Below are 12,158 nucleotides of genomic sequence, written 5' to 3'. Positions count from 1 at the left end.
GTTTCTCAAATCTACTGTTCTATCTCTTTCACTAGATAACTTTCTGTTCTCATTGTTTACAGCAACAATCTTTGTATGAACGTGTAATTATTTCTTAAAGAGAATGTATTAAGCAACTTATAATGACGAAGAACGATTAGTAGAAAATAAAGCAATTGTTCGATTTTCATTTAAATGCATTCTTTCTTAGGGATTTTCATGCTTAGGACAGATTTCAAGAAAAGATAGAAAAGGTTAAAATATATTCAAAGCTTTCTCTTGAATATTCAAGACGATACAGAAAAAATATTGTAGCCGGTAAAAGATAATATGGTAGAAAGAAGAATAAACTTATTTAAAAACACGTTACATATATACATGATGAGCGAGAGAAAAATACTTTTCAATCTGCGCTACCTCAGAGAAATATTACTTTATCTAATAGTCTAGATTCAATGTCATGTATGAATATCAGTTGTAAATTTTTAAAAGTAACGGTACTGCTCGTTGTCCTTGAACTACAGCCTGAAGCAATAGAAAGTGCAATGATCTTAGCAAACCCTCCAATAGCCGATTCCAGGTCGAGGTGATAGGGCAGTAAAACCAGAATAGAATGAGAGAGCATCATTATCAACACATTTGAAAATCCGGAGGAAAACTGAAAGCGAAAGTAATTTCGTGCGCAGATAAAGAGCTTTTTCTTTTCACGATCTAAAACGCGGATTGGAATTTTCAGAATTTATATGGAAAGAGGTAAGTACGAATTTCCTTTGTTCATTCACTTTGTTTTGCTTAGCTTTCTTATTTTTAACATTATTTTCATATATCAATTTTTTAAACATTCGCAACTTTCTGCAGACTAGTTTTATTGCTTACTATTAATACTTCCAAACCTAATTTTCTTTATAAATATGAGATTTATAATAAGAAATATAGTCTAAAATTTATCAGTTAGCCATACTGAGAATAATGCAAGTCTTGTCAATGCACGGAAAATATAAAAAATTCCGCCCACCAGCGGAAGAGCGGTAAAGTCGCTGAACACTGGTAGTTCGGCCCGATGTTCGAATCCCGCGAACGGGCTGGCTGCATGGGCGTTTTCGTGGTTTTCCCCATGTGTAACGTGTATACGAGCCAGTTTCCCTTAGAAAGTCCTCCACGAAGGCATCCCTTCCCTTAGGCAGATAGCCCTCGAGGCTTTGCCATAATCACACACACACACCATAAAAAATTCCAAAAATGCTCTTGTGTTTATTGTGGAACTAAAACATAATTTAGAGTTTAGATTATTTTTTGACAGCACACTGGCCTATACAGAGAGATACTTTAGTGGGTATTTTCTAATAGAAATGATTGTCCATTCTGACACATAAGAACACATAAGAAAAACCATGGAAACTTTGAGCATCCAGCCTGTTTACAGAAGTTTTAGTCTGGAGCAAATTATTGGTGTATAGCGGCTTTAACGACTGGGCCAACCGCAAGTTCCCTCTAAGCTGTGCTTGTGTGTGTGCTCAATATTACTTTTAGAATAAATCATATTAAGTATGTTAGTTAAAAATTTGTTCGCATTTAAACCAAGTTCTTGTGTCGTACCATAAAGCTGTAGAAAATAATGCTGATGCGCTTTCCCTGTCTCTTAAAGTAGAATAACTAAAGTCCTAAATTAATAAGTAAAGTATGTGTTAAACAGAAATTAGCTCATGGCACGTTGACCGCAAGTATAGCTGAAAATATACGTGTCTGTGCATTAAATTGTACGTAATTCTACTGTACTTCAGCCCATGTTGCAGTTCCATGAAATATAGCAGACAAAATCACACTGAAGTATATATTGTTAAGGACATATTCCTTAATAAAAAGAACTTGAGCTATAAAATTACTTATAGAACGCACAAGTACATTACTGCATTTTTATGCCGTTAATTCAAATGCTCATTAATATTTAATTCATTATCAATGCAAACTCCAAATATTTCAGACAAGGAACTGATTTAATCAGTCTTTTCCCAAATCTGAACATGAGAAGTCTTACGCAATTTTGTCGCCTTTCGAAAAAAATTAAAGCTGAGTTTTCTTCGATTCTTTCCACAGCTGTATTAGATATAATAAAGAGAATAACAATAGCATAGCAGAAAATTTAATATTATCAGAGAAAGGAACTTGCAACAGTTTGTCCATTATGAGGCCACGGAATAAAGACGAGCAACAAGAACCCTCGGAATATTCTTTGCAAGCCAGCATCATTATCTCGATATTTTTAAACTTAGTAATAAAAATAAAAAATCTATTTTCAAAGTACCTCCAAAAAGTAGTTATAACCAAGCATTCTGCCGACCAGACGGTTTAGTCGTTAGGGGAGCCTACTGCGGTACCGAAAGGCCCCGGGTTCGAATCCCGGAGAATGTATAGTGTCTTTGCGGCATGGAGGCATTCTAATTACGTATATGGCAAGCCGAAAGCCCTCTCGTGTGATTTGGTGATAGGGAAGGGGAGTGGGAGACCCTTGGTTCTCCCCATGGCTGCTCTCCCTCAAAATTAGAATGGAAGTAGAAATCCAACCTCGTTGAGACTCTGTCAACTATTCTTCCATGAAATACATGGACAAGTAAACAACAATAACCAGGTATTCTTGTCTCAAAAAAAAGCCCAAAAGAGATACTGCCATCTTATAGAAACAAAAGTACTGGAGACATCAAATGAAACGAAGGCTACGTATTTCCTTTATTTTCCCTAAGTACATCTATTACATCATGTAACGCTTAAACGGAGGATTGATATGGAATAAACCAATATTGTTAATCTTGATGCTTTAGCAAAGACTATTTAAACAAACGGGTCTATATTTAATCCTCGTCTTTCAAAGTTAATATTAATCGAACAGCTTGGAAATGCATTGTAAAAAAACATTTATTAAGGAGTAATAATAAAAAATTTTAATAATAATGTAAAAGTACAAATTTAACTGTAGCTGCTGTAGTCGTGTAAACTAGTGCACCTTTAGACTTCAAATCATTAACAATACTTAAGTCTCGGAAATTTATTAACACTTCCAAATGTTGAGGAAGAAGAATTGGTCCTTGAAATAAATTACCTTTTGAAATTCATAATTTTTCCTCTGAAGAAGCATCATAAACAATGAGATGTTTTATCGCTTTCTGATCTTCACAGAAGACAGCAAGGTAAGGAATATAATAAGTTCTTTTCCCCGATGCAGTATCAGGATCGACCTTTTCAATTAAGCCTTCCTGAAATTGACTGTCTATTATTCCTTTATGATGTGCATAAGTTCTCTTATGTCAAGTCAAATATTTCTTTATTTTTTCAAATTTGCCTTTATTTTTGTGTTTAAGTCAAGTTTGATTTAAATTGCCAGGTAAAATTCAAAAATAGCCATATAAAGTCATATTTCATCTTTTCATGAAAGTCTAACTTCACATCGATCTCCCTTTAGAGTTATCGAGTTTCGAAATGCTTGTAAAGCCAGTTCATTTTGTTCCTGATATGAAATATTTTCTTCCTATAGAGTCCATTTCCTAAAATGATTCGACACGTTTTAAAAGCCTTTTTCTGCACTGCAATTTAAATGAAAAACATGCATTTCATATAACTTATTCCGTCGGCGCCGCTGGTATCTGTTAATGTAATGCCGAATGTTGGCGACTTCAAGAATTATGCATTTTCAGGGTCTTTAATATTTCATAAGAAAGTTCAATTTTCTTTCTACGCCAGTGTTTCCTGTTATTTTTACGGGAAAAAGAGTATAAATCCATAACTTGCAGAGATATCGTTTAACGATTCTAAGCTTCGGATAAAGATTTTAAATTCTTTATAACAATTTACCCAGTGCTTTAAATTTGAAATGTTCTCCACTGGTTCGAGAGATAAACATTTATTCATAAGCGAAAGTGCTAGATGATTAAGCTACGATCATTTACTTTCGGTAAAACAGACTTTATCGGATCATGTTCTGTGGCAAGAGTAATAAAACATAAATTTACTTTCAAGAATGCAGGTACATTTCGGTTTCACATGCCGCTATCTTACGAGAGAAGAAAACACACTGTTGGCAATCCTCTGCAACCAAGTAATACAAATAAACCGTTTCCGTCGTAATTTTTAGTAGTGTATGAATTGTACACTACTAAAAATTACTTTACTACAATACAAAGAATATTTTATAAATTCAGTCTCTTAGGAGTTTTAATTTCACTACCACATGCTTTGGTAGAGTCTCACAGAATGTAAGTAAATGATCGTAGCTTCTGCCACAAAGATGTAATCATCTAGCACTTCACTTATGGATAACCAAGTAAAGTAACTTCAAAAGGCGTGGCTGATCGATAGCCAACATTATCCTATCTTAAGGCAAAAAAATCTTAAGGCCAAAAAAAAAATTGGCATAAGTTACTTAACAGAAAACAGTTGCTTGGCATAAGTTTTATCATTACAGTCTCTATTTCCTAGAAACAAACTAATACTTAAACAAAGTAGGAATTCTACACTACTAAAAATTACTTTACTACAAACAAACAATATTTTATAAATTCAGTCTCTTAGGAGTTTTAATCTCACTACCGCATGCTTTGGTAGAGTCTCACAAAATTCTTTTACCTTTTCTCTTTCCTTCTCTTTCTTCTCTCTTTTGGACTGAGCTAAGTCTTCTGTTACTTCAGCAGCATCTTGATGCCCAACAATTTCCAACGGACAGATTCTTTGCATTTTTTGTAACAATATACGCGATGTTGTCTTGACACGTATAAGTCTAATTTTACTATCGTGTTCTGGAAGAAACTCATTCACTTTCGCAAATGTCTAGTCTAAACTTTTTTTATATGAAGATCTTCAGATGAATATGATGTCATCGACTTTTATTTTCTTCGACAATCTTTCATTGATCTTCTTCTTCAAATGGCTTAAGTATTCACTACGAAATCTTCGCTATTAATTTTCTCTCAATCTTAGTCTGTACTTAAATCGTTTATTGAGATTCTGAATTGCTACTAAGTTAAGTCTTCTACTAACTAAGATAGGTACTCCAAATTCTTCAACACCATTCAGAAACATATTAGGAGTCAAGAGAACTGGATTACTTTGATCTTCGGAAATTACAAGTCAGAGGGTCAAGCGCTAATGATTCCTTCCCAGTCATAGAGAATGTTTGTAGTTCTCCAAAACCCAGTACAGCTTTCCCAACAACTTTTCTTAGCCCCAGTTGTTTAAAAACACCTATCATTCTCCTTCCACCATGCACTCCCCCATGATGCAGAAGGAGGAATGAACTTCCACCGGATCTTCTTTGAAGAGCTGAAATTTCAATTTCTTTACAGTTAAACTTATTTAAAGCACTAGCTTATCCTATAAAAGTACTTCTAATGTCACTATAGATCAGGCTTGGCCAAACTTCATGTTAGTAAGAGCCGCACGTTTGAATTCAAGAATGTTCTAGAGCCGCATCTAGATTTTCTAAAAGCCACAAGTTCATATTTACATCATTATAGAAGTAATGGAGGAGGTTTTAAATAGAAATAAATCCCTGATAACTTTGTAAAAAGAGTCTAAACTAATTAATTAATTCCTTTTGGTCAATAAATAATTTTATTTTACCATATTTCATGCATATATTTTATATGCAGGAGCCGCACAAATTGCTTGCGAGAGCCGTATCAAGCTCGCGAGCACACAGGCTCGAGTCACATTTATATTCCTTCTATTGTGACTTTCAGTATCTTTTCCTATTAATGTCCAGCCTAATTTAATTTTTATGGAAACTAAACCTTCTTTAAATTCTTTCCTTTACTTGTAACGATGTTCCTTGCTATATCTGATCTAATTAATATTTAAATAGAACTTGGGTTTTTTGCATCATGTCACTTATAAGAATACCAGAAATTTTAAGTTGTCAAATCCTGGATCCATAGTTAATTCGAGGGATGTCACCAGAAAGCATTTCTTGATCTAGTGCTTCCAGATTAAAAAGATGCTTGCCATAAAGTATACCTAAATAAATCTTATAAAATTTAGGTTTCGATTCATTTGTTTCTGTCCCTCCGAATAAAATTTTGTGCAATTCCTTCTTTAATTAGCTCGTAATTCATATTTAAAGATGAAGTCTTTAAAATATGTGACTTCTGTAATTCCGTATCGATTAATGCACAAAACTCACACTCAGTATTAGTCTTATTAACTTTATTACGATGTTTGATAAAAAATTTCAGATTAAAAAAGAACTTGAATATTATGTATCAATACATTACGCATTCTCTTTTAGTAACTCGAAGGGTTTGTGCTCGGATATACTACCGAAAAAAAATGTCTCTTTGAATTTAACGCAGAAACGTTATAGTTCTTTCTTTACATTATGCCCTGATTTCAGACAACCAAAACAAAATCTTTTAGAATCAAATAGAACTTTTCTCCTTATTAGTATAAAGGGGCTTTGTTCCTGAAGGACTATTGGTTTCGTTTTGCGATTTTGCATTGAATCGCTACAAATATTCGTTTCACTTTTCAAACTGTTGCCACCAAATATTAGACTCTTGCATTATATTTGAAGAAATTAAATAATGAAAAATCTGCATAAATGTATGTCTATTTCTCGTATTGTGATAAAACAACGGTACATAGAGCCATCGAATTTTGAATGACGTAATTCTTCTACGAATATGGGCATGTGGAAGACCAAACTTGAAATTTGAAATTTGTGTTATTATCGATTTCATATTTTGTAAAACTTTAACAAATTTTTGAGTAACAAACTCAACGATTTTAAAGTGAGCAATGGCAACACTCTACGACTAAACTCTTTATCTCCAGGGAGCGCGGAACTGTGTATCGGAAATTCTGAAGATATGCTCATTTTAAATTATTTTGAGACTATGCTACTGAACTGAATTTTATGGTTTAAGTGCAAAGAACATGGTATTTAATAAATAAAGGTACAAAACGTTAAAAAACGCCTCTTTGGACGTAATTTAAAATCTGAAACCTTTCAGATTTCTTTTTGTTTTTAATACGTTTTGTGTCAGTGAACTTTTAAAGAATTTAAAACAATCGTTATTGTTATGTTTACCTATACAAAATAGACATGCATTACTTAAATTATTTTCTTGATGACGACATAGCATTAGCAACTACGAGATCTATTTTGTGTAACATCAGTAGACGAAGTTCGAATATTTTGGTAAAATTACATAAATTTAAAAGTAATCTAAATATTGGAATACAAAATAAAAAATAATAGAAAAATCAGAATTCACGGATTTATTCAAAATTTCCGAAAGCTCAGATGATTGCAGCATTTTAGAAAATCACCAAATATCTAAAATTTGGTGAAGAAAATATGAAAGTACTGGTTTACTCACAGCTGTCTAATACATCTGAGATTCGATTCTTTAGTTTTGTAGAGTCATTAAGCTAATTTAAAGCAGGAGACGTAAAAAATATGTAATACCCTCATCGGACTCGAACTTAGACCTCTCGAATACGCCCTGTGTTACCATTACACCACTAAGGCATGCTGGAAAGGCGGAGAAAATACCTCAGACTTTATTCGATCAAACTTATGATTAGACCATCGTTTGTCGTAGAAAATCTGAATTTCAAGAAAAAACAAATATTATTTTCTAATTTTAAATTTCAAACTTTTATGCAATTTTCAACTCGCTGTTGCAGTAGATTTCTGTATACTGTACTGGTAGACAGATGTAAAAGATTTACAGTTTCAAATCTGCCTTTCTTTTAATCTCACATTTCTTTTGTTAAGTATGGAAGTTTATATATAGTTCGATGAATTTGTGGTTGCGATTTCAATTCTGCGTGCAATAACACATCAAAATTAATTATGCATCAGGATTTATGGTGAGTTTCTGTCGAACATTTTATTACCTTGAATTATTTCCTCAGGTTTCAAATTACAATAAAAGTTTCGTCAGAAAATTAAACTTAAATACTGAATGTCATGCACAATGAAATTCCTTTCTGTTATCATTCAAAATCAACATCATTTTAACGTCATGTATAAGGAAAATATGATTTTATCTTGGTTTCTCGAAGGTGGTTGCATCCATGGTTTGTTGAAGGTGTTTTGATCAAATTAATCCTAATGATGTCACGGGCCTTTTCCTTTTATTGTTTGCGAGCATTCATTTCTTAATGCAATTAGGTTCAAAATAACGCCTTTCCACAAAACTTTTATACCTGAAAAGAAATCAGCTGAACGTTTCAAAACTGTTGAAAACTGCAAAGTGCATAGCAGAAGTTTGAATAATGTTATTTTCTTTTAACGAAATATAAAAGACTGTCAACTTAAACTCGTATGGTAATTACTTGAATTCTCTGTGTTAGAAATAGGAAACTTAAGTGCATAACAGTAGAAATTCAAAGGTAAGCTAACTTGCTTCTCTCTGAATAAGGAAGTTTAGTATTTCTTTTTCCTTACGGTATGTTTTTAAGAGCTAATATATAGTAATATTTGAAACCGCCCATAGAAATATCCAAAGGAGCTTTCGAGTCATTTCTGAATGCAATACTTGTATAATTTATAATAAGTATGAATTATAAGTAAGTAAAATTTTGTAATCCATCAGTATGGTATATGTTATAAAATGCGATGTTTTTAAAATATTTTCTACTTTTTAACTTATGGTAAATTGGAAAAATACTTGATGCAGTATATCTAAATCTTGTTTTAGATTAGATTGTCATTTTAACGTTTATATGAAACCATGGAATAAATTGTATAAACATTTTTGTAGTGAACTCCGAAATAAGTTGTTATAAATTCTCTTCGCCTCTTTTCATAAGTAAATCAAGAATAAATGCAGTTTCAAATCGTTTACTAATAAAACTTTTACACCTTCCTTTTTGTAACTATGCTGTGTTAAACTCATTGATCATTCTGCGAAAAACTGTAATATTTAAAACCATCAACAGGATATTTGAAAACACTCATAACAATATCCATAGGACTTTCTGAGCCATTTATGCATGCAACACTTGTACAAATTATAATAAGCAAGTATTACTTTATAATTCATTGATGTGGTATATATTATAAAATGTGATGTTTTATAAATTTTTCTGTATTTTAAGTTTAGTAAATGGTAAAAATAAGTTTACGATACACGTAACTTCCTTGATAATACATATAAATAATAATTGATAATACATGTAAAATAATAAATAATAATTTATAATATATATATAGATTCATTTTTTCTTAGCCTGCTATTTAATTTTCTTAGCATTTATATGAAACCATGCAATAAATTGTCGGAATTTATCTGAACACTGGGATCTTCTATCCCCCCCCCCGTTTTTTTTGACTGAAATCAAGAAGAAATGAAAATGCAAATCATTTACCGATGAAAATGTCACATCTTTTTTTTATAAGATAAATGTTGTTTTGAACCTCACTAATTGTTCTGCAAAAACTTTCTGTGATCCCAACTTCATTATAAGCAACCGAAATAAATTCATTGTCTCACGTAAAATTATTAAGTGCATTGTATTTATGAAGAAATATAACGTATTACCCATATGAAATATTATGGTAATAAAATTAATGTTGTAAGATCACAGGATATTTTGAGCTGTAAATCATAAGTTATGATGGCATGTTTGGTAAGTGGCTAAAATGAAATAAATGTTTAATGAAAAAGGTATCCATTATCTCTAAAGAGTGCAGGTTTGTGTTTCTCTGAAGTTTGTTATTAAAATACTCAGCTTGTATTTATGATGGCAGGCATTAATAGTTATCGCATCAATTTTTTTTTTTTTTTTTTTTTTTTTTTTTTTTTTTTTTGTTATCAAGTAATATACCAAATTCGAACTTGCAATAGAATAGCGAGAAAACGAAATGACTAATACGGGGCTTTCCAAAGTGTGCGTCGCGAAGCGCCTCTTGCCTTGTATCACGGACAGACAAGGCGCGTTGAACTCTCGGTCATATTTTTCATTAATTATACGTTCATTAATGCTTTTCACTAAGTTTTCATTAATTATGCATTCATTAATACGTTTCAGTAATTTTTATACCATTTCTTGAGACAATAGTTCTTGAAGTTTTTCTCAATACTTATATTTATTTTGTGCATATAATACCATTTAAATTACATTTTTAACAGTTTTATTTCTATTTTAATATAAAGCAATTCTTGCTATCAATTTCATTTCTTAAAGCCTCATTTTATTTTATCATTTAGTTCTTTCAATTTTCAAATAATTCCATGCTACTGAGTCAGATTTGTATTAAGTTATTTTCGTATATTTTTTGCATCTGTTACTTACTGTCACAAGATTGCAATATTTGTCTTCTCAGCATTGACATCTGTTGGCATTTCTTTTTGCCGCTCGCGACTATTAGTATCGAATTCGTGCGTGCGGGAAAGTCGTACAGTCTTATACGTCTATGAAGAAAAAGTCGTGATCTCGACGAAATATTGCAATAAATCGACGAGTCCTTAATGCAAAATGAAAGATATGATTCGCAAAATGAAAAGACTTTTATTAAACGAACAAATTTATAGTAACGACCGCTCAAATTTGAATGATAAAGCATCGCCAAGTGGCGGAGGAGAAAAGAAGTAAAAATGCCGTAACTTCAATGATAGTTACTTTTATTATTTTACTTCGATAGAAGTAATCAATGATGAAAGTCAACGATGGCAGATGCATTGTCTGCTTAAAAAATCTTTGCACTCGAAACTATGCTCCCAAGTAAGTTAAAGCGACATCTTGAATCCATTCATCCTAACTTCATCGACAAATTTAGCGGGTGTTTTTTTTTTTTTTTTTTTTTTTCGGGAGGGGGGTAAGAAATTGCAACATTTACCGAAGCAAAGTACTGTATCCACTAAATAAGTGTTAGTTCCGAATAACGCATATTAATGACCGTCTGCGAAGACCGAACTATTAAGTCTTCTATTAAGTCTGCGAAGACCGAACTGAAAAACACCGCACGCTGTCACAGAACTTATTCTACCGGCTACCTCTCGACGTGGTTAATATTAGTGGGAAAAGTTGCGGGAAAATTCATTTCTAACATACCTCTATCCAACAACACTAGTCTTTGCATTTAATATATAGCTCAGGAACTCAATGTTCAGTTGATATCGAAAATTAAATGAAATGAATTCAGTCTGCAATTAGATGAGGCTACTTACTGTAAAAAAAATGCAAATCTTATATATTATATACACTTCCTGGATGGTAGTGTTATTGTTGAAGATCTTCTGTTCTAAGATTATTATCGGAAACCCAAAGGATTGACTTGTTCAAAATGCTTGACTAGTTTATAACGGAAAACGAATTAGTTTGGAAATAGGGCGCTGGTGTATGTACTGATGGCACTCGATCAGTGTTCGATCACTATGAAGGACTGTAGACACTAATTTGCAGCAAATTACCGCGTGCTGTGTAGACTACTGAGAGGCATTTGCGTCGGAATCGCTCAATCCTTAATTGAATTTGGCGTTGGAATGTGTCATAGAAACCTGTAAGTTGAACATACATCCTTATTGCTATTCACGATGGCTTTCACTTGACAATGTCCTGTCTTGTGCGTTTGAGTTGCATCATGAAATTCACACTTTTCTGCAAGAGGAAGGTCATGCGATGGCTAAGTAATTTTGCTTAACCAGACATTTTGCTAAAGCTAGTATATTAGCGCGGCATACCTGAGAAACTAATGTCTTGAATCTGCCTGTACAAAGCAATCTATGCGCATCTCCAAACTTGTAAAAAAGATTACAGAGTTTAGGAAAACGTTGAAGTTGTGGATAAGAAAATTGAAAGATTGTGGTACTTAAGATAGTTTCCCTACATTGTACTAATACATACTATGTGTTATTCAGCTTCTAAAGCTAATACATACTGTGTATTATACAGCTTCTAAAGTTCTAAAGCTTTAAGTATCCTCATTACCTTTGCGACATCCTATCAACGTGAAGATGAATTTGAAGCAGTTCCTGTATTAAGGACCAAATACCGTTCGAAGATCATTGTGGAGCAAGAAATGAGAATAGCTGTATCAAGCCTTCCGCAATTTGAAAAACTGTCACATTATCACCTGTCACATTGACTTCCTAATTTGCCACTGAAGATTTCTTTTATCTGTATTTAATTCGTATATTTTCTTATCAATTAAAATTATACTTTTCCACTAAAATGTCGCTTTT

General features: G+C 32.5%; 1 protein-coding gene and 1 long non-coding RNA gene across 7 annotated transcripts in view; one reads left to right on the top strand and one right to left on the bottom strand.

Moving 5' to 3' along the window:
- The window catches only part of LOC118199241 (clavesin-1-like), a 69,841-nt gene that overhangs the window by 37,686 nt on the left and 19,997 nt on the right, over nucleotides 1-12,158 (top strand). The window contains exon 1 of one of the 6 annotated variants that reach the window (XM_035371045.2): nucleotides 597-732. The exons of 3 other annotated variants lie outside the window; for them this stretch is intronic. Coding sequence is in view for 1 of the 3 variants with exons in the window: in XM_035371048.2 (XP_035226939.1) it covers nucleotides 723-732 (10 nt within the window). In the remaining 2 variants the exon portion in view is untranslated. Of the gene's footprint in view, nucleotides 1-596; nucleotides 733-8,137; nucleotides 8,365-12,158 lie in introns of those variants that run through there. 2 more of the 6 variants (XM_035371048.2, XM_035371044.2) reach the window with 2 other exon arrangements.
- LOC118199242 (uncharacterized) overlaps nucleotides 1-12,158 on the bottom strand; it is a 62,308-nt gene that overhangs the window by 43,364 nt on the left and 6,786 nt on the right. The gene's annotated exons all lie outside the window — the stretch shown is intronic.

The sequence above is a fragment of the Stegodyphus dumicola genome, chromosome 9, assembly GCF_044657685.1.
Source record: "Stegodyphus dumicola isolate Sdum_Otavi_A_Nest chromosome 9, ASM4465768v1".
Taxonomy (NCBI): Eukaryota; Metazoa; Arthropoda; class Arachnida; order Araneae; family Eresidae; genus Stegodyphus; species Stegodyphus dumicola.
The sequence above is the reverse complement of the archived record's forward strand: the minus strand, read 5'-3'. Positions and strand labels throughout refer to the sequence as shown.